The sequence below is a fragment of the Chiloscyllium plagiosum genome, unplaced genomic scaffold (assembly GCF_037043375.1).
Source record: "Chiloscyllium plagiosum isolate Xiang-an unplaced genomic scaffold, Cpla_swu_hap1 HiC_scaffold_47, whole genome shotgun sequence".
NCBI classification, from domain to species: Eukaryota; Metazoa; Chordata; class Chondrichthyes; order Orectolobiformes; family Hemiscylliidae; genus Chiloscyllium; species Chiloscyllium plagiosum.
The window spans coordinates 24,082,016-24,104,743 of NW_028270185.1; the positions used below are offsets into that span (position 1 = coordinate 24,082,016).

At 42.3% G+C, this 22,728-nt stretch overlaps 1 protein-coding gene across 2 annotated transcripts in view; it reads left to right on the forward strand.

Moving 5' to 3' along the window:
* Positions 1–1,805: 1,805 nt before the first annotated feature.
* LOC122542923 (complement C1s subcomponent-like) overlaps positions 1,806–22,728 on the forward strand; it is a 43,906-nt gene continuing 22,983 nt past the window's right edge. Inside the window, exons 1-6 of one of the 2 annotated variants that reach the window (XM_043681066.2) lie at positions 1,806–1,957; positions 3,355–3,571; positions 7,082–7,256; positions 11,295–11,414; positions 12,948–13,144; positions 20,900–21,047. In XM_043681066.2, the coding sequence (XP_043537001.2) occupies positions 1,941–1,957; positions 3,355–3,571; positions 7,082–7,256; positions 11,295–11,414; positions 12,948–13,144; positions 20,900–21,047 (874 nt within the window). In that variant the 5' untranslated portion in view covers positions 1,806–1,940. The remainder of the gene's footprint in view (positions 1,958–3,354; positions 3,572–7,081; positions 7,257–11,294; positions 11,415–12,947; positions 13,145–20,899; positions 21,048–22,728) is intronic. The other variant, XM_043681067.2, reaches the window with a different exon arrangement.

Here is a 22,728-nt window from a genome sequence, read left to right on the forward strand (position 1 = left end):
AGCTTCCTATAAGGACTCCAATTCATTTTCATCACATCTGTTCCAGAAACGTGGAAGCATTGAAAGTCGGATCCGGAGTAGGACATCTGGCCCTTCAAACTTGCTCTATCACTCAATATGACCATGGCTGATCATCCAACTCAGTACCTTTGATTGCTTTGGCCCTAATAACAATATCTAATTATAACTTATTGAAAACATTCAATGTTTTGGCCTAAACTGCTTTCTGCAGCAGAAATTCCATAGGTTCACCCTTCTTTGGGTGGAAATCTCTCTTAGTCCTCATGCTAAATGGCCTTCCCTGATTCTGGAACCTTCCACACCAATGCTTCAATGTGACTTCACTTCCCCAAGGAGGATTCCTTGATTGTTAGAGACACCAGTCTCATCCATTCCATTATCAATACTTCTGCTCTCACCCATTTCTCTCTCTCTCTCAGAGGCTTTGCACTTTAATCTGCCAGAAGAGAACCATGTCTCTTCCCAATCTTCATTATAGGAATTTTTTGCAAATCTTGGTAATGACATTGTTTTCTGGCAAATTGATGGTCATCCATATTTTCAATGCTGGTCAATCACTATACATTCATCTTTTGATGTTGAATGAGAAACCAATAGAATTTGATGATTGTATCATTGAGTTGATGTGGAAGACTGTGTGAATTGTTTTGTTCTCTGACGGAAATCATGTAAATCTTGTGTACCACTGGTACAGGCCTTATATTCGGAACTGTCATCTTCCTTCATATCTCTTGAGAGTATGAGGTTACAGAGTTCTGTGGATGCCAGACAATATAACCAATGCCCATTCACTCATCCTGTTAATTTTCAACCCAGATGAAGCCACTTGCTTGCTCTTCCTCTATGGATGCATTTACACCTTGGTAGCTTTTCTGTTAGGTTGACTGGATATCTTTCTACAGCCTGTGATCACTTCCCATTTTACATTGAACTGCATATTTGCTGTTCTTTCACAAAGACCCTGTTCTAGATCATGTGGTACACATTGGTCTTCTCAGTTGGCTGGGAAATTGCTGCAAGAATTTGCAGAGGGAAATCTGAGGTTTCTACCTCTGTATCTATTTTTACTCTTTTAGTATTTGTGCATCTTTAAATTAATGAACCATAGTGATTACTGGTAAGTAATTACACATTTGCACCATTACACATTTCATTCCTGTGAAGCCAGAGTTAACATCTCCATGAGGTGTATGAAAATCTGTGCTTTTGCTCAGCCTGGAATTAATTAAGTTGGTTTTCATATCAACTTTCACTTGAGTTGATATGGTGTACTTCAGTCTGTGTACATGTGTGTCCATCTATCAGATGACCTCTCAACACTGTCTGTTTTTGTTTGTTCAATTATTCATTTCTGATCAATACTTTGACTGCATTTTATTCCTGGAATCGGTCATGATGAAGTTTGGAATGTTTACTCAAAAATGAATTCTGTTTACAGACATGACAGGATTGGGGATAACTCAGTTAATTATTAATCAAACTCCTGCTTTAAGTCAGCCCTAAAATAAAGTTAAAAATCACACACAACAACAGGTTATAATCAAACAGGTTTATTTGGAAGCACTACATTTTTAGAAATTTAAAACTTTTAGAATCACTAAATTCACCTGGAGAACACGAGCCGCCCACTTCTTGAACTTGGATTTAATTATCCCATCACAACTTTATGGATGAAGGTACAATCAGAATTGTTCATATTGTCGCAGACTTTCAGAGCTGGGCCAGATGAGTGAAGCTTGGCTCAATAGCTGTGGGATACCAATGTGTGTCTCTACACAGTGCGTGAGGAGACTGCCAAATAACCTTAGATCCCAGGGAGCAAGAGTCCATTTTGAACGCACGCAAGCAAATCAATTCATGTTGTCTCACTGTGAGGAAGAGACGCTTGCTGAAATACCTGCACTACTGTGTGTTTTAAAATGCCAATGGAAATGTGGTGAGTAAGAATGAAAGAGGGAAAAAGAGAAAGAAAGAAAAAGGGAGAGAGCAAAAGTAAAGATGAAAGATAGCATTAAAAAGTTTGAGTTTCTATCATTGTCCTAACTGAACCAACGGGCTATGCAGATTCACGTTCTAAAATATGTTTAATCACTGTTGCTATGTGGAAAATGTGGTAGGCAATTTGTATATAGCAAGATTCCACAATTAGGAATCTGACCAGGTAATCCGTATTTTCTCATGATCATACTTGAGTTTTAAATATTGGCCTCAGGCACTGTGCCATATTCCCTTCTATGCCTCAAATATTGTCATGAGATTTTTTATGTCTGGATGAAGAACAGATCTGGTGTCAGTTTAATGCTTCAGCTAAAAGCTGGCACATCTGACATTGCAGCACTCCCTCAGTAGGGCACTCCAATAACACAGCACTCCTTCAGTACTGACTCACTGACAGTGCAGCACTCCCTCAGTCGGGCACTCCAACAATGCAGCATTCCCTCAGTACTGACTCACTGACAGTGAAACACTCCCTCAGTATTGACTCACTGGCAGTGCAGCACTTCCTCAGTGTTGGACGGCACGGTGGCATAATGGTTAGCACTGCTGCCTCACAGCGCCAGAGATCTAGGTTCAATTTCCGACTCAGACGACTGACTGTGTGGGGTTTGCACATTCTCCCTGTGTCTGCGTGGGTTTCCTTCGGGTGCTCCGGTTTCGTCCCACAGTCCAAAGATGTGCAGGTCAGGTGAATTGGCCATGCTAAATTGCCCGTAGTGTTAGGTGAAGTGGTAAATGTAGGGGTATGGTTGGGTTGCGCTTCGGCAGGTCAGTGTGAACTTGTTGGCCTGAAGGGCCTATTTCCACACTGTAAATAGTCTAGACTAGATTAGATTACTTACAGTGTGGAAACAGGCCCTTCGGCCCAACAAGTCCACATCACCCCGCCGAAGCGTAACCCACCCATACCCCTACATTTACCCCTTACCTAACACTACAGGCAATTTAGCATGGCCAATTCACCTAACCTGCACATCTTTGGACTGTGGGAGGAAACCGGAGCACCCAGAGGAAACCCACGCAGACACGGGGAGAACGTGCAAACTCCACACAGTCAGTCGCCTGAGGCGGGAATTGAACCCGGGTCTCAGGCGCTGTGAGGCAGCAGTGCTAACCACTGCGCCACCGTGCCGCCCAGTGGTTAGCACTGTACTGACAGTGCAGCACTCCCTCAGTATTGACTCACTGACAGTGCAGCACTCCCTCATTACTGACTCACTGACATCAAATCACTAGCAACTAATAGACAACAAGAAAAACTATTTGTGTCCTCAACATTCAGTACAATCACTTTGTGTGTATCTCTGTCTATCTCTTTCTCCTCTGCTTCTTTAGGATAATTGTGTCGCTCCTTCTCATGCGCCCGGCTTTCTGCAGCAATTCCCTGGATGGTTTCCATGGCCAGTTCACATCTTTCAATTATCCCCAAGGCTACCCTGATAATGTGCAGCAGAGCTGGGATATCCAAGTTCCTAGGGGCTATGGCATCAAACTCTACTTCAGCCACATCAATATTGAGCCATCAGCCAACTGTGCACATGACTCTGTGCAGGTAACCCATTTAGCTGAGAACAGCCTTTATTGTCATGTGCACTCGAATCAATGCAATGTAAAGTTTGTAATGTCACCCCTTGATGCCATCTTATGTACAGAACACCTAGATACAGATACTTTAAGTGTCGTTGCACATTTGAAAGAGCGAAAAAAGACTAATACCGGATTACAGTGCTTAAGAGTCCAGAATAAGAATAAAATGTGTCTTTACAGTACTCAGGTTATACTCATTTTCCAACAGGAGTCTGTGCCCACTGGGCTTCAGAACACAAGGCCATGCTGCCTCTAGGTTCTGGCCTCAGTCCCCGACTCTCTCTGTTACCTGCTCCGGGACGTGACCATGACTCGCTCAGTTCCCAGCTCTGGGATTTGGCCCGCACTTACTCTGCTTCCCACTCCGGGACTCAGCCTGCACTCGCTCTGTTCCCCACTCCAGGACTCAGCTCACACTTTCTCTGCTTCCCGCTCCGGTACTCAGCCCACACTCTCTCTGCACCCTGTTACGATACTCGGCTCACTCTCTCTCTGCTCTCCACTCTGGGACTTGGCCTGCACTCGCACTCTTTCCCGCTCCAGGACTCGGCCCAAGCTTGTCCATAGAGAGCACAAATTGCCAAATTGTTAATACAGTCCTAGTTGAAGTGATGAACATGAATTTAGTTGCCAGTTTTTCCTCCTAACAATAAGATAACTTGCTTGCCTATCCTTATATTTATTACTGCGACAAGTCTAAATTCTTGGTAATAATCTCTTTGTTTTTATAATGTACATCTCTATTACTTTAAGAACATGGGAACTGGAGTAGGCCATTCAGCCATTGAGCCTGCCCCATCCACTCTAGATTATTGCTGATCAACATCCCAATTCCACTTTAGAACCAGAAGTGGAAGCAGAAGAAGGCCTTTCAGTCCATTGAACATTTACTTTACTTTTATCACAATAACAAATGATTCCCTTAATGATTGGGAATCTGTCTATCTCAGCCTTAAATAAAAGTTATCGTCCAGCCTCAAGACTCCTCTGTGGTAAAGAATTTCACAAATTCACCACTCTCTAAGAGAAAGAAATCTCTTCATCGTTGTTTTAAAAGGGTAACACTTTGCTTTGAGATTGTGCCCACTAGTCTGAGGCTCCACATTCAAATCGTTCCTATAAGAGTTGTAAAAACTTGTAGACTATACAGTCTGCCTTACAGTATCCCATTAGCAAAAGCCTGATAGCCTAAGAATTATCATTTCATTCCAAAACTTTGCTTTCTATCTATTAACTAATCCTCAATCCATTCTAGTATATCTCCATAATTCCACATTGTATAATTCTATTTACTAATTTCCTATGGGACCTTAACAAAAGCCTTCAGGAAATCCACACAAACCTCTATATTGTCTATCCTCAATATATCCTCAAACACTAGGACAAGTGTGTCAAATATGATTCTCTTTCATAAATCCATTTTTATTCTGACCATTCTTGCCATTTTTTCCAAATATTCAGATATCTCACATCTTATAACTAACATTTTGTTCCACCACAGATGGCAAGCTAACAGGTCTGTTGTTCTCCACTCGCTCTTTCTCTTCCTTCCTTCTTAAATATTAACGCTATATTTACCAATTTCCAGTCAGCAGAAATCTTTCCAAAATTGATGGAATTAAGAAAGGTAACCACCAATGACTCTATGTCTCTTTGCTGCTTCCTTCAACACTCTGGGATGAAGCTCAACTGCTCCAGAAGGTTTATAAACCCTTAATTCATCCACTGTGACCTCTTTACTGATACAAATGTTTTTTTAGCTTTTCAGTTACACAGGTCCCTTGGTTGCCTCACCTCTCGGAGGTTTTCTGTATATTCAATGTGAAGACAGATGCAAAATAACTAGTTTATCCACATTTACCAATTTTCCACATCCCCTTCTAATATTTTTCCTTTCATGAGTAGAAACTTCCATGGTCAGCATTTATGTTCCTTGCTAGCTTGCATCTATATTTGGTTTGCCCTTTGCTTGTCAGTTTCTTGGTTCTCCTTTCTTCAAGTTTGCTCATTCTCCCCGTGTCTGCGCGGGTTCTTCCTGGTGCTCCGGTTTCCTCCCACAGTCCAAAGACATGCAGTTTAGGTGACTTGCCCATAGTGGTCAGAGATGTGTAAGTTAGGTGCATTAGTCAGGGGAAATGTAAAGTCATAGAGGAGGGGAATGGGTCTGGGCAGGATATTCTTTGGAGTGTCGGTGTGGACTGTTGGGCCTAATGGCCTATTTCCACAATATAGGGAATCTATGATTCTGATTCTAAATTTCTCCCAATCCTCATGCCCGCCATTATTTCTGACATTCTTATATTTCCTTTTAATCCAATGGAACAGTAACTTATTTCCTTTACTATTGTTGATGCATTTGTTTTCCTTTGGTTGGAGGTGCCTTAGGAATGCATATCTGTTATAGACATGATAGTATTCTTTAAATATTCCCCATTGTCTGTCGATTGTAAAATAATTTAAAGTATTTTCCCCAGTCCACCTCAGCAAGCTTACTCCTCATTGACTCAGAATTTCCTTTGCTCAGACTTAAAACTGTAGTTTCAGAAAGAACCTTGTTGCATTCAAACTTCATTTAAAATTCTATTGTATTACAAACATTATTTTGCAAAGGTCCCTTTACAGTGTGATTATTAATTAACCTTTCTCCTTAAACAACATCAAATATAAAATATACTGATTCCCTACTTGGTTCCTCAACATATTATTCCAGAGAGCTATCTCGCACATACTCCAGGGGTTCATCCATTTGTGCTGACTTGCTTACTCCTGTTATATGCAGATTTACATTGCCCATTAATACTCAGGTTACATGTACTTGTAATTTCTTAATTTAGAGCATGCCCAATATTGGAACTATGTTTTAGCATTCTATAAACAATTCCCACCGATTCTACATCTTGATCTTATAACCAAAGAACCTACTGTACTAACACACTCATATATTTCCTTACTGGGAGTGATACTCTACTTCCTTTTGTTTTGTCCAAGCCTTCTAAATGGAAGATGTTCTTGTATATTCAGTGCCAAGTCTCTATAATGGCAATTAAATCATATCCATTTACCTCAGTTTGCACATTCAAATCATGAACTTCTTTTGTGAATGATGCATGCTTTCATATGAAGTGCTTTAACTCAGCCTTTTGAATATTATTTTCCATTTAAACCTATTTGATTTATCTGCCTGCCTGCCTATCCATCAACTATCTCCATCATCTGTCTAATGTATCTATAATGTGTTTTTAACTGTCCACCAATTTAATTGTCTATCTTTATGTTTCTTCACAGCCGTCCTATATTGTCTAGCTGTTTTTATATTTTTACATTGATCTTATGTATGTTTCCATTAGTCTTGCAGTCTATCCCTCAATCTCCAAATTTTTCGATGTAACTATTTCCATTGATTGTAGGTCTCTATTTGAGGGTCTCACAGTTGAAACTATGAAACTAATATTATTGTGTCATTTCATTTTCCCAGATCTTTTGTGATGAAGCTATTTATTCTCCAATCTGTGACAATAGCAAAGAGGACGTAGATTTCCAAGTCCCCCAAGAATACCACACCACAGGAAATTGGATGAAAGTCACTTTTAAATCAAATTTCTCCAATGAAGAACGTTATACTGGATTTGTTGCCCATTATGCAGCAGTTGGTATGAAGTTACTAGAAATTCACAGTCAGAATAGCATAAGGTCATTTGGGCTTTTAATTTGTGCTGATGTTTGTTTTAACATGATCCCTCCTCCTTTCTCTTCGTTTCATGTCATCCTTCTATTCCTCTTTCCCCGTGCATTAAAGCAGGATGTATATCTTGTGTCTGCACTTCTGAGCATTTCTGTGCTATTGAACCTGTGTGTATGAGTATGTGCATGTGTGTCTATGGTCATATGAAGTTTGTGTATGCGTGTAAATCTCTTCATATATCCGTCTGTGAATGAGTCTGTATGTGTTTGAGAATGCAGATGGGGGTATTTATGTGTTTACGTGTCTATATTGTTTAATTGTGCGTGTGACAGTGAATGTGTTTTTGTTGGAAACCTACATTTTGCATTTTTCTGAGTATATATCCATGAATCTGTATCTGTGTGCATTCGTGTTTCTATGTGTCCATATGTCACTATGTCGCTAGGTGTGTGTATTCTTTCATATGCTTTTGTTGTATGTTTTCCAAGAGAAGTGATGGTCCAGTAGTATTAGCACTAGACTATTAATCCAGACACCCAGATACTAATCTGGGGACCTCAAAGTAAGAGCCTCTGACATCAAGGCCACATTTAATAACGTGAGCAAACCTGGCATCAGTAGAATCAGGGCGGAAACTGTCCACTGGTTGGAGTCAATCTGACAGATAGGACGATGGTTGTGGCTATTGGTCATCTCAACTCGAGGAGATCTCTGAAGGAGTTACACTATATAGTGCTCTCGGCCCAATTACCTTCAGCTGCTTCATCATCACATTCTTTCTATTACCGGGTCAGAAGTGGGGATGTTCGCTCTCCACTGGCCCGCATGAGTGCAGTTCCAACAACACTCAAGAACCTTGACATAATCCAGTATAAAGCAGCCTTTTGATTGATAGCACATCCATAAACGTTCAGTCATCCCACAGTTTTGAAATTCTCATCCCAATGGCAATTTGGTCTACCTACAACACATGGATTTCAGCTGTTCAAGAAGGCAGCTTACCACTACCTTCCCAAGGACAATAAATGTAGATGCCACGAGTTATGCCCTCATCCAAAGACTGAATTTAAATAAAAAATGCATCAAGACCTGAAGGTTTGAGCTGACAAGTGCCAAGTAAACTCATACCAGGTTAATGTCCATCTCCAACAAGAGAGATTTTAACCAATCTCGCTTGACATTCAGTGACATTACCATTACCACTGTCACCATCCTCAGGATACCCATTGACTACAACCTGAACTGGACTTGGCATATAAATGCAGTCGATGCAAGAGTTTGGAAGCCTGCAGTGAGTAACTCACCTCCTGACAACCTGAATCTTCTCCACTCAGCACAAAGCACAAGTCAGGAAAGTGACAGAATAGGCCTCACTTGCCTGGATGAGTGCAGCTCAAACAATGTGCACGGATCTTGATATTAAGCAGGGCAAAAGAAGCCCATTTTATAGACACGATATCCACCATCTTAAATATTTAGGTCTTTATCCAATGTCAACATGGTACATCATCGACAAGATGATCTGCAATAATTCATCAAGGGGCCTTGAACATCACCTTTCAAATGTGAAACATCTGCCACCTAGAACATGAGCAGCCGATGCCGGTGAACACCACTTCTGTAAATTTTTTTTAATTCACTCATGGGACCTGGACATTGCTGGTTGGCCACCAATTTATTGCCCATCCCTGTTTGCCCTTGAAAAGGTGGTGGTGAGCTGAAGTTTTGAACCTCTGCAGTAGACATGTTGCATGTAGGCACATAAAGCCTTTAGGGAGGGAATTCCAGGATTTTGACCCAGTGACACTGAGGGAACAAAGATACATTTCCAAGTCAGGATGGTGAGTAGCTTGGAGGGGAACTTGCAGGTGGTGGTGTTCCCGTTTATCTGCTGCCCATGTCCTTTTAAATGGAAGTGGTCTTGCTGTCTGAAGATCTTTGATGAATTTCTGCAATGCATCTTGTCGACAGTATAAACTGCTATTATTGAGTGTCGCTGGTAGAGGGAGTGAATGCTTGTGGATGCAATGTCAATCAAGTGGTCTGCTTTAGCCTGGATGGATTAAGCTTCTTGAGTTTTGTTGGTGGTGCACCCATCCAGGCAAGTGGTAGCCTACCTTTTATCTTAGCCTGCTGGACACACTTTCCTCATTCCTGAAGAAGGGCTTATGCCTAAAACGTCGATTCTCCTGTTCCCTGGATGCTGCCTGACCTGCTGCGCTTTTCCAGCAACACATTTTCAGCAGTATTCTATCACACCCCTGTCTGTGCCTTATAGTTGGTGGACACTTTGGGGAGTCAGGAGTTGAGTTACTCATTGCAGTATTTCTAGCCTCTGACCTGATCTCATGGCCACTGTGATGGGTCCGGTTGAGTTTTTGGCCAATGGTCACATCATTAGATGTCAAGTGCTAGTGATTAGATTGTCTCTTGTTAGAGATGGCAATTGCTTGGCATTTTTGTGGCCTGGATGTTATGTGCCACTTCTCAGCCCAAGTCTGGAGATTGCCTCGAGCTTGTTGCATTTGAGTAAGGATTACATTCACTATTGACATAGTAACGAATGGTGCTAGAAATTGTGCATCCATTGTTGAAAATCCCCACTTCTGACCTTATGTTGGATGGGATTATTGATGAAGCAGTTGAAAATGGTTGAGCCTAGGACACTTCCATCTTCCACAACCATCTTCCTATGTGCCAGTTATAACTACAAAAAGCAGAGTGTTTGCCCTCTGATACCCATTGATTCCTGTTCTGCTGAGGTTCCTTGATGTTATACTTGGTTGAATGCAACCTTGATGTCAAGGGTTGTCACTCTCTCCTCAACGTTCTCCTTTCTGCCACATAATATCCTGATTTGGAACCATTCCTTCAATGTCACTGGGCGAAAATCCTGGAACGTACTTCCCAAGAGCACTGTGTCCTAACACGACCTGGAATGTAACAGCACGAGAGGGCATCACCACCTTTCTCCAGCACAATTGATGCTGACCTATCCAGCAATGCCCACGTCCTTTTAATGATTAATTAAAAGATTTTCACACCTATTTGTGATTCCTAATTCAGTCTCTGCCCGAGCAACATCACGGCAGTACTGTGAACAAAGATCAGACATCATGGATGCGGAAATCAAAATGGTCTCATCTTGGCATGATGTGAGACCATGTGTGGTCTGAGGCCAGTATTCTTGACTATAATTGTCAAACTCTGCCCAATCAAATCTTCAACTTCACCAACACATCAGTATCTGTGCCAGCTGTCAATAGTGCCTTGTGCACTAACACCATCATCACTACCACCATTCTGGCATGTGTCCCTTCCACTGCCTTGTGCATTTGGGATGGGAATTTCAGCATCATTGACATTCTGAACAGTGGGCACCCTGGCAGTGCCCATCATCTTCTTCCCCCTGTACAAATTAAACTTAACTTGATGCCCCCATCTCAGAGCAGGATGGGTCAAATGGAGCTCTGAGGAAGGGTCACTCGACCTGAAACATTAACTATAATTTCTCTCCACAGATGCTGCTAGAGCGGCAGAGCTTTTCCAGCAATTTTTGTTTTTTTTTCTGATTTTCAGCATCTGCAGTTCTTTCAGTTTTCATCCAGAGGTTACAGGCTTAGACTGTCTAGTATTTCCTGTTATGGCAATGTGCTCATTCCAGTCTGGGTGTCGAGTTATCAGCCCAAACTCAGCTGTTGGCATAACTTACTGCACTGCTGCAGATGTGTGACAGTGTCCAACCAACCATAACTCCCAAGAATAAGAATACCAAGGAGAAGGGTAATCCTCTGTATAGAAATGGGTTTGAGAGTTGGGAACTTGCCCAACTCCCAGTTATTGTTCCCTTGACAAAATCCTATATTTCAATTCTTGACTCTGTCTCTTTCCTCTTCCCTGTCCCACCCAACTGTCCCTGGCAATTTTGCTCTGCATCTGCCCAAAGCCCAAGGAGAGAAACCATAAAACTGACAAGTGACATATACCTGTCTCTATTTCATTGTAGATGTCGATGAATGTAAGGAAGAGAATCCTTGCAGCCATTATTGCAACAACTATATTGGAGGATTTAATTGCTCTTGCCACCCAGGCTACTTCTTGCAAGAAAACCAAAGAACCTGTGGGGGTAAAAAGTTTTCTATCTTTCACTTAAATATTTCATTGTGTTATACCACCATAAAGTTGGAATTAGAGAATGGAATGGATCCTAACCATTAATGCCCACGTCCTTTGAATGATTAAATAAAAGGTCACCTCTATTTGAGATTCCTAATTCAGTCCCTACCAGGGCAACATCACGGCAGTATTGTGAACAAGCATCAGACATCATGAGTACCTGGCGATGGTGACTCACATCAAAGGAAAGGATCCATTTTGATTCACTGTCTCCATTCCAGTGCACTAAATGAGCCAATCAGCTAAAGCCTCAACCCTTCATCTACAACTTTGCAATGTCAGTTTTGTTTTGGTTGCTTCCTTGCTTTTCTTGATGTCAACATTTCACTGCTTTTGAAAACAGCAATTTTCATCTTTATGTCAGCCTTGGTTCGTGGAAAGGTGTACACTTTTCTCAGCTCAAGCTAGTTGTGAGTTAGATCCCACTCCAGAGACTAAAGCACAACAATTTAGGAAGGGAACTCCAATGCAGTGCTGGACTGTCAGAAGTGCTTCTAAATGTAATCGAGTCGTGTTCCCTTCTGTAATGCAAGATAACCAGACTGCCAAATCGGTCACATCAAGAACCTATGTGAAAAACCAAGAGCTCAATTTCTTTTTTGATTGAGTTTTTAAAGGATTTAATATTGACCCACTGTAGCGGGGAGAACAACTATGTCATTTATGAGAAATAAATAGCCATTGGACTTCCTGAGGATGGGTGACAATATCTTCCTGAATCAATCCTCAGCAATTATTCTTTTGAAGGTGTCCCTGACAGTTGAAACTGGTGCCTAGATCTGATTACTATCCCATTGAAGAAAGTTCCAATATTACATCACCCTTTATTTTCCATCAGAGGCAAATGTTTAATGACAATACTCTCTAAATGGCTAATAGGGTTATAAGCTGAAAATGTGTTGCTGGAAAAGCGCAGCAGGTCAGGCAGCATCCAAGCAGCAGGAGAATCGACGTTTCGGACATGAGCTCTTCTGGATGCTGCCTGACCTGCTGCGCTTTTCCAGCAACACATTTTCAGCTCTGATCTCCAGCATCTGCAGTCCTCACTTTCTCCTCGATGATTTTAACCTACTGTGAATCCTCTTGCAAGGATGCCTTCCTTGAAGAAGCTCTCTTCCAGAAGGGCTCATGCCCGAAACGTTGATTCTCCTGCTCCTTGGATGCTGCCTGACCTGCTGCGCTTTTCCAGCAACACATTTTCAGCTCTGATCTCCAGCATCTGCAGTCCTCACTTTCTCCCCATAGGGATATAAGACAATATCCTTTGATATTTCAAGTAACCTCCTGAAATACATCTGCTGAATACGAATAGAGATTTACGGTATAAACTGCCCCATGTAGGATATATACACCAATCTGACAGAGTAAAAGAACACGTCACAGAAATATAATCCGATCTAAAGTAGCACTACTTTTGAATTAACACTGATTACAGTTGTTATTCTGTCAGTCTGATATCCATCCTGTGCTTTTCCAACAATAGTGAACCGCAGTGGGGAAGTGTTCACAAAATTCAGTGGTATCATCACCAGTCCAAATTATCCCGAAGTTTATGCAGAGAATTCTGAGTGCCATTACAATATCCAGGTCGACCCAGGATTTGAGGTGGTCCTGCAATTCGCAGAGGACTTCGAGGTGGAAGGGGATCCTTCAACTGGCTGTTTGTCCGATATCCTAAAGGTATGGCTATCTTTTATAAATGGCAAGTCCCTTAATCCCTACAGCAAGTTCCTAAAGGCAGTACTGGGCCTGTTGAGTCTCTCGATTTTGTTTCACTGCAAAAGGAGGAAGGCCATTCAATCTCTTGAACTGTATTCAGTAATGGTTTTGAAAGGTTAATTTTGGAGGCTGCATCATGGTGCACCCAAACTCTAACTCAAGATCCTGGTGGGGTCAAATGCACTTTCCCTAGCTCCTGATTATCTGAGTAATTATATCCAGCTTCTCATGTAACATGTGCTATTGTACAGTAAACTAAATTTCATTGTTAATACAAGTGAATCTTCTTGATGAGACTCACTCACAGTTAATTCATTAACACTATTAATGAAACAGAACCTTAGGGCAGTACAAGACGAGCATTCTATATTCTCTAATAGTATTTGGTTCCATATCACAAATAACATGTATACACAATATATTGGAATAATGAAGAGATTGTTACAACACAGCATAAACCCCTCTGCTAATTTTAACCAGCAACACTGAAAAGATTCAGTCTGTGCTATAATCTGTTAAAATTCAAGAGGCAAAGAACTATCTCAAAAGTCACTATTTAAAGTAAAAATTAACAACTTTATTTTTTAAAGCCTGACAGAGAATAATTAACTAACAACTACTTACAACTCCTTTCTCAAAACTATATTTTACCTACCCCTCTACAATACTGGTCTGATAAAAAAAAATCTGATATACAATTTACAAAAGAAAAATCACATTTCAGCACCAGTCAGCTTTGCCGAGTGTCCTCTGTAGATTTTCCTCTGTCTTTTTTTCTTCTCCCTAGGGACTCTGCTTCCCAGGTCTTTGATAGATAAAGGTACCTTTAAGAGAGCATATCTCGCTGCAGCAGCTCTCTCTAGTTGTTTATGCTAGCTACTCTTTGACACTGGGTGACTTGCCAAAATGTCTGTTATTCATAACCCAAAACATTGGATCATTTTGTTGGTTTGGTGTTGTCAAAACATTATTTTTTTTTCAAATTTGATTGGATTTTGGCCAAATTTGAATTTAGTTTTGTACCCTGGCAACACAGCTCTTAACTATCAAATATTACATTGTTAACTTGTTCCAGACTCTCTGTGCTTCTGTAAGTCCTTGCTAGCTTTCCAACTCTCTTAAAGGTACAGTATCCCTACATCTTCATGACAAGGCCCATTCTGGTGCCTGTTATATAAAAACAAGAGACCCATTCAGCCCTATCTGAAAAATATTGAACTAACATGGATGGGAGGAGGATAATTCTAAGCTCTTTGAACCTTTAACACAGCAAGAGAAAGGCCATTCATTCCCTCTTGAGCCTTCTACACAGGAACAGGAGGAGACTATTAAGCCCCTTTCAAGACACCTACTTGACTGGCTCTCTCTTGATGCTCAGAACATGACATGAAGCAGCCCTTCAATCACTCTATCTCTAACTGACAGAGTGTGAAGGCAAATTAACATAAACTAGTTTTGTCAGCAGGTCCAGGATTTAGAATGACAGTTCTGAGGAGAGACCTAAAGAAACTGCTGTTGGTTTCCTTTAAAGTAAAGAAAGCCAAGAAGGGATGTAATGAAATGTTCAAACTCATTAATGGATTAGATAGAAGACAAAGGAAGAAATAGTTTCTAATGGCATTGATTTGGTTTGATTCGATTTGATTTACTTGATTTGATTTTATTCATTGTAGTCATATGCACTTAATTACGGTGAAAAGCCTTGTTTTGCAAGCAGTACAGGCATATCATAGCAAACTAGGTAATACAGATCATAGGGCACTTAGACAGAGTAAGGCATTCAGGTTACAACTGCACAGAAAGTCTGCAAACCAAGATCAACGTTATTTGCAGTTAGAGAATCTATTCAGTGGTCTAATAATGACAGGGGAGAAGCTGTACTTGAACCTGTTGGTGCATGTGTTCAAGCTTCTGTATCTTCTGGCTGACTAAAGAGGTTAGAAGAAAGCATTACCGGGGTGGGAGGTGTCTTTGATGATATTGGCAGAATTTCTGTGGCAAGGAGACATGTAAATGGAATCCATAAATGAAAAAAAAGCAAAATTATTGGAAAAAGTCAGCAGGTCTGGCAGTTTCTGAAGAAGAATCAGAGTTAACATTTCAGGTCTAGTGACACTTCCTCACTTGTGAAGCAGGGTCACTGGACTTGAAACAGTAATTTTGATTTAGTTTCATAGATGCTGCCAGACCTGCTGAGCTTTTGCAACAACTTCTGTTTTGGTTTGTGATTTACAGCATCTGCAGTTCGTTTGCTTTCCACAAATGGAATGTCGGCTTGCATGATGGTCTGCGCTGTGTTTACAACTTTCTGTAGTTTCTTATGATCCTGGGCAGAGCAGTTACCGTACTAAGTCATGATGCATCCAGATCTCTACGGTGCATCCGTGAAAGTTGGTGAGAGCCCTTATGGACATACTGAATTTCCTTAGCCTCCTGAGGAAGAAGAGGCATTGTGCCTTCTTGACTGTCACATCTACATGGCAGGTCTAGGACAGATTGTTAGTTGCTGTCACTCCTAAGAACTTGACGTTCTCAAACTTCTCCACCTCAGCTACGTTGATGTAGATAGGGGTGTGTCCTCCTACTTTCTTCCTGAAGTAGACGATCAGCTATTTATTTTCACCAACATTGAGGGAGAGATTGTTATCTTTGCACCAAGCATTCTATCTCCTTCCGGTATTCTGAGTCATTATTGCTTAATATCTGGCCTAAAACAGTAGTGTCATCAGTGAACATGTAGATGGAATTCAGACAAAGTTTGGTGACAAGCTCGTGAGGTTGAGGTAGTACAGCAGGGAGCTGCATTTGCATCCTTGCGGAAAGCTGGTGGTGAGGATTATCGTGGAGGAGGTGCTGTTGTCTACCTTCACTGACTGCGATCTATGGGTCAGGAAGTTGAAGATCCAGTTGCAGAAGATGGCGCAGAGTCCCAGGTCACAGAGTTTGGAGATTAGATTGGATGGGGTTAAGATGGTGCTGTAGTTGATAAGTAGAAGCCTGCCACAGGTATCCTTATCATCCACATGTTCCAGAGATGAGTGTAGGGCTGGGGAAATGCTGCCTACTGTGGGCCTGTTGTACCAGTCAGCACATTCCAAGCGATGAAGGCAGGCTGGGGGGCTAGATTTGATATGAGCCATGACTAATCTCTCAAAGCACTCCATAGTTATGGAGGTCAGAGCCACCAGGTTGTCATCAATGAGGCACATTGCATGCATTTTCCTGGGTACTGGGAGGATGGTGGTTTTTCTGAAGCAGGTGGGGACTTCAGATTGTAGCAAAGAGAGGTTAAAGATGTCAATGAGTATTCTCGCCAGCTGGTCTGCACAGAATCTGTGCATGGCCGGGGACTTCATCCAGACCAGTCACTTTCCATGGATTCACTCTCAAGAAGGTCAGGCAGCACACAAAGAGCAGGAGAATTGACGTCTTGGGTAAGACCCCTTCATCAGGAATGAAGCTTGTGAGCCAAGGTGTTGGAGAGATAAATGGGAGGGGGTGGGGCTGGGAGAAAGGTAGCTGAAAGTGCGATAGTTTGATGGAGGTGGGGATTGATGGTGATAGGTCAGAGAGGAGGGTGGAGAGGATAACTGGGAAGGAGGATGGATAGGTAGGACGGGTTATGAGGGCGGTGCCAAGTCGGAAGATTGGAGCTGGCATAAGATGGGGGGAAGGGAAATGAGGAAATTGGTGAAGTCCACGTTGATGCCGTGTGGTTGGAGGGTTCCAAGGCGGAAGATGAGGCGCTCTTCCTCCTGGCGTCATGTGGCTATGGCATGGTGATGGTGGAGGTCCAGGACCTGCATGTCCGTGGCAGAGTGGAAGTATTCGGTCACGTTGCAGTGGGGTTCGTTGGTGCAATGGAACCTTCCAACCACATGGCATTAATGTGGACTTCACCAATTTCCTCATTTCCCTTCCTCCTACCTCATTGCTGTTCCAACCTTCCAGCTCATCACTGTCCTCATGACCTGTCCCACCTGTCCATGTTCCTTCCCACCGATCTGCTCCATCCTCCTCTCTGACCTATCACCATCAACTCCCCAGCTCCATCTACCTATAGCACGCTCAGCTACCTTCCCCCCCAGAACCACACCCCCTCCCATTTATCTCTCCACCCCCTCAGCTCACAGCCTCATTCCTGAGGAGGGACTCATGCCTGAAACATTGATTCTCCTGTTGCACGGATGCTGCCTGACCTGCTGCGCTTTTCCACTCTCGACTCTGATCTCCAGCATCTGTAGTCCTCACTTTCACTCTCTTGAAGGACAGTCTGACATGTTCAGTGGTGACCGAGGGAGTAAGTCATCCAGGGCTTTTGGGGCCGGTGATGCCATTCCATTGACACTCTGCTCGAACTGAGCATAAATGGCATTTGGCTCATGGGAAGGGGGCTGTGTTCTTTTTCACTATTCTGTTCTGCTTAATTTTTTATCCCGTTATGTCAACGGGGGATTACATTGGGGCCAGCGACCATAATTTTACTAGTTTTAAAATAGCGATGGAAAAGGATAGACCAGATCTAACCTTCCAAGTTCTAAACTGGAGGAAGGCTAACTTTGACGGTATTAGGCAAGAACTTTCAAAAGCTGATTATGTGCAGATGTTTGCAGATAAAGGGATGGCTAGAAAATGGGAAGCTTTCAAAAATGAGACAATAGGAGTCCAGAGACAATATATTCCTGTTAGCGTGACACGAAAGGCTAGTAGGTGTAGGGAATGCGGGGTGACCAGAGAAATTGAGGGTTTAGTTAAGCTAAAGAAGGAAGCATGTGTCAGGCATAGACAAGAGAAATTGAGTGAATCCTTATAAGGGGATAAAGGCAATAGGAGTATTCTTAAGAGGTAAATCAGGAGGGCAAAACGGGTATGAGAAAACTTTGGCAAATAGGGTTAAGAAGAATCCAAAGGGTTTTTACAAATACATTAAGGACAAAGGGTAACTACGGAGCAAATAGGGCCAATCAAAGATCAGCAAGTCAGCCTTTATGTGGAGCTACAGGAGATGGGGGAGATATTAAACGAGTATTTTGCATCAGTGTTTACTGTGGAAGATATAGAATGTGGGGAAATAGATGGTGACATCTTGAAAAATGTCCATATTAGAGACGAGGAAGTGCTGGATTTCTTTAAACTTATAAAGGTGGATAAATCTCCAGGACCTTATCAGGTGGAATGCAGATCTCTGTGGGAAGCAAGGCAAGTAATTGCTGAGCCTTTTGCTAAGACATTTGTATTGTCGATAGTCACAGATGAGGTTCCAGAAGATCGGAGGTTGGCTAACGCTGTAGCATTATTTGAGAAAGGTGGTAAGGACAAGCCAGGGAACTATAGACCAGTGAGCCTGATGTCTATGGTGGACAAGTTGTAGGAGGGAATTCTGCAGCATAGGATTTACACTTATTTGGAAAGGGGAGGACTGATTAGGGATAGTCAAGATGTCTTTGTGGTGGGAAATCATGTCTCACGAACTTGATTGAGTTTCTTGAAGAATTAACAAAGAGATGAGGGCAGAGCGGTGGACGTGATCTATATGGACTTCAGTGAGGTGTTCAACAAGGTTCCCCATGGGAGACTGGTAAGCAAGGTTAGATCTCATGGCATACAGGGAGAATTAGCCATTTGGATATAGAACTGTTTCAAAGGTAGAAGAAGACAGAGGGTGGTGGTGGAAGGCTCTTATCAGACTGGAGGCCTGTGACCAGTGGAGTGCCATGAAGATCGGTGCTTGGTCCACTACTTTTCATCATTTATATTAATGATTTGGATATGTACAGAGGAGGCATAGTTAGTGAGTTTGCAGATGGAGTTTTAGTGGACAGCGAAGAAGGTTACCTCAGATTACAACAGGATCTTGATCAGATGGGCCAATAGGCTGAGGAGTGGCAGATAGAGATTAATTTGGATAACTGCAAGGTGTTACATTTTGGGAAAGCAAATCCTAGCAGGACTTACACAGTTAACGGTATGTTCCTAGGGCATGTTGCTGGACAAAGAGACATTGGAGTGCAGGTTCATAGCTCCTTGAAAGAAGGTGCTTGGTATGTTTTTCTTTATTGGTCAGAACATTGAGTACAGGAGTTGGGACATCATGTTGTGGCTGTACAGGACTTTGGTCCAGCCACTATAGGAATATTGCATGGGATTCTGGTCTTCTTCTTATCAGAATGATGTTGTGAATGTTGAAAGGGTTCAGAAAAGATTTACAAGGATGTTGTCAGGGTTTGAGGACTTTAGCTATAGTGAGAGGCTGAATAGGCTGGGGCTGTTTTCCTTGGAACATCGAAGGTTGAGGGCTGACGTCCTAGAGATTTATAAAATCATGAGGGGCATGGATAGGATAAATAGACAAAGTCTTTTCCCTGTGGTGGAGGAGTCCAGACCTAAAGGGCAAAGGTTTAGGGTGAGAGGGGGAAGATATTAAAAGTGACCAAAGGGACAACGTTTTTACGCAGAAGGTGGTGCGTGTATGGAATGAGCTGCCAGAGGAAGTGGTGGATGCTGGTACAATTACAGCATTTAAAAGGCATCTGGATGGTTCTATGAATAGGAAAAGTTGAGAGAGATATGGGCCAAGTGCTGGCAAAAGAGACTAGATTAGGTTGGGATATCTGGTCGACAGGGACGTGTTGGACCAAAGAGTCTATTTCCATGCTGTACAGCTCTATGATTCTCGGACTCTATTTCATGTCGGCTTTGCCACAGGCAGTGGGGCTTGGGTCTCTAACTCAGTACAGTATTACCTCTTGTCATCTCAAATCACCTTGCGGATGTTGTATCTGGATTTCCTGTAAAGGTCTGAGTTGTCTGACTTGAACGCCGCACACCTGATCTCCAGTTGGCAATGGATTTCCCGGTTCATCCATGTCTTCAGGTTGGAGAACATAGAGATTGATTTCTTTGGCACGTAGTCATCCATGCATTTGCTAATGAAGTCCATGCTGGTGGTGGCATCCTTGTCTGGGTTGGCTGCAGAATTCTCAAATATGGATCAGTCCACCGATTCAAAGCAGTCCCACAGAAGGTCTTCCACTGTCTCAGACCAGCACTGTCCTATTTCTATGCTGGGTCCTCACGTTTCTACTTCTGTTTGTCAACTTGGAGGAGGAACACAGTGTTGTGATCTGACATTTCGAAGTGCGAATGGGGTATGGAGCAGTAGGCATCCTTGATGGCTGTGTAGGATGTTTGGCCCCCGGGTGGGACAGAAGATGTGATGATATATCGATAGCACCCTCTTGCGGTTGGCCCAGTTGAAGTCACCAGCTATGATGAATAAGGCTTTGGGGAATTTCATCTCGAGTGGGTTTGTACTGGTGTAAATTTCTTCACTTCCACCTCTGGTGGTCAGTCAGGATGGCAGTGATAAATTTGCACAGCAGGTAGTAGGGATGACATGAATGGTCAATAACTTGATGCAAATAAAGAAGCCTGAGGGACAAGGCCAAGGAAGAAAAATCTTCTCTCTGTGCAATAACTGACTGGGATTTGGAATGCACTCTCTGTACAGATGGTGGAAGCAGAATTAATTGTGGTGTTTAAAACTGAATTGGACAGATACTGTGAAAAAAAAATATTGCAAGGTGAGAGGAGTTTTTGTGAAATTAATCAGACTGCTGCTTGAGAGAGCCATTTCAATCCTGATGGGCTGTCTGGCGTCCTTCAGTACTAGAGTCTTCCATGATTCTGCAACTAATATAGATTTCCTGATTACAGATCACATCCGGAGCAAAGGAATATGGCCCCTTCTGTGGAGATAGTGCTCCGGTTATTCATGATCTTCTGTCAAATGAGGTGGAGATAACTTTCCGCACCGATGATCAAGGGGAAAGGAAAGGGTGGAAAATAATGTACAACTCAACCGGTAAAATATAGAATTTGCCAAAGTAACATGAACTTTACTGTACAGGAGGCCATGTAGCTTGTGGTTATGCTTCACTATTCCCATTCTCCCACCCTCTCCACGTCTCACCCCATCAGCATGTCAATCTCTCCCCTTCTACTTATACTCACTGGTAGTGAGTTCCGCATTCTCACCACTCTCGGGATGATGACATTTCTGAATATATTTATGAGTAACTGTCTAACGCTGACGTATCTTAATTTTAGATTTTCCCAAAAGTGGAAACATCTTTCCCAAGTCTGCTCTTTTGAAACTTATAATTTTAAAGTTTAATTCCAATCACAGCCCCCATACCCAAACTTCTTGAGAAGAAAACCCCAAACTTGTTTTTTTCTCTCTTTTCTAATTGTTGCTTATCCTTTAGTTCAGGTAGCATTCCAGCTAATTATTTTCAATCATTTCTTCAGAACCTTTATACGGTTCTTTACTTGCTCTACAGAGAATCATTTTAAATTTGATTCTGAAACATGGTATATCTAACAGTGCAATGCACCCAACGTACTGACTGTTCAACAATGCTGTGTTCCCTCATAGCAGTGCTGCCTCAGTACTGACCCTTTTACAGTGCAGCACTCCATCAGCACTAACTGTTCGATGATGCAGAACTCACTTAGTACTGACTGTATAACAGTCTCCATACTTTCCCTCAGTACTGATCCTCCAAACATGCAGTACTCTCACAGTACTGACTCTCTGACAATGCATCGCTATCTCAGCCTCTGACAGTGCAGCACTCTCTCAGTACTGACCGTCTGACCATGCTGCATTCCCTGAGTAGTGATTTTCTGACTATACAGCATTCCCTGGTCCTTTGGAAAGGCAGCATTTCTTTAACACTGATCATTCAATAGTGTAGTACTGGGGAAGGTGATGGCCTTGACTTTTGATTCCGAGTAGTGCTAGACTTTTCATTCAGAGATTTAAGTGATGTTCTGGAGACCTGGGATTAAATCCTGCAAAGGCAGATGGTCGAATTTGAATTCAATTTATGCCTCGAGCAGTCACTACGAAACTATTGTTGATTGTTGGCTAAAAAATGTCTGATTTGTTCATGTCCTTTAAGGAAGGAATCTGCTGTCCTACATCATCTGCAGCCCTGTCATTGATTCTTTATTACCCCTCTGGCCAATTAGGTATGGGTAATTAATGCTGGCTGAGCCAGCAAAGCCCACATCCTGCAAATGATTTTTTTCCCCACAACTCCCACAGTACGGATTCTCTGTCAGTGCAGTATTCCTTTAATAAGGAACTTATGATCTTCTGACAGTGCAACACTCCCTCTGTCCTGACCCTCCAATGATGCAGCATTTCCACACTGGGAATGTGAGCTTGTATTCCAAGCTCCAGTCTCTAGAATGGGACTTGAACCCTCAGTACCATGAATTCTGAATGAGAGTAATAGCCACTGTCCCATGGCTGCTGCAGGAAGGAGACCCAGTGGTTAGTAGAGTCCAGTTGTGAAAACAATTTCTATATTGTTGGCGACCGTGTACATTCATTAAAATATAAAGAGAAGATGTAATGTCACACTTTGATAAAGTAGGGACTGCTTGTTTCAAAGAATGTAGATCCGTGATGAGGGACTAATTCAAGATAATTGATGAATAAACCAGAGCAGTAGTTGAGAATGCATCCTTTTTAT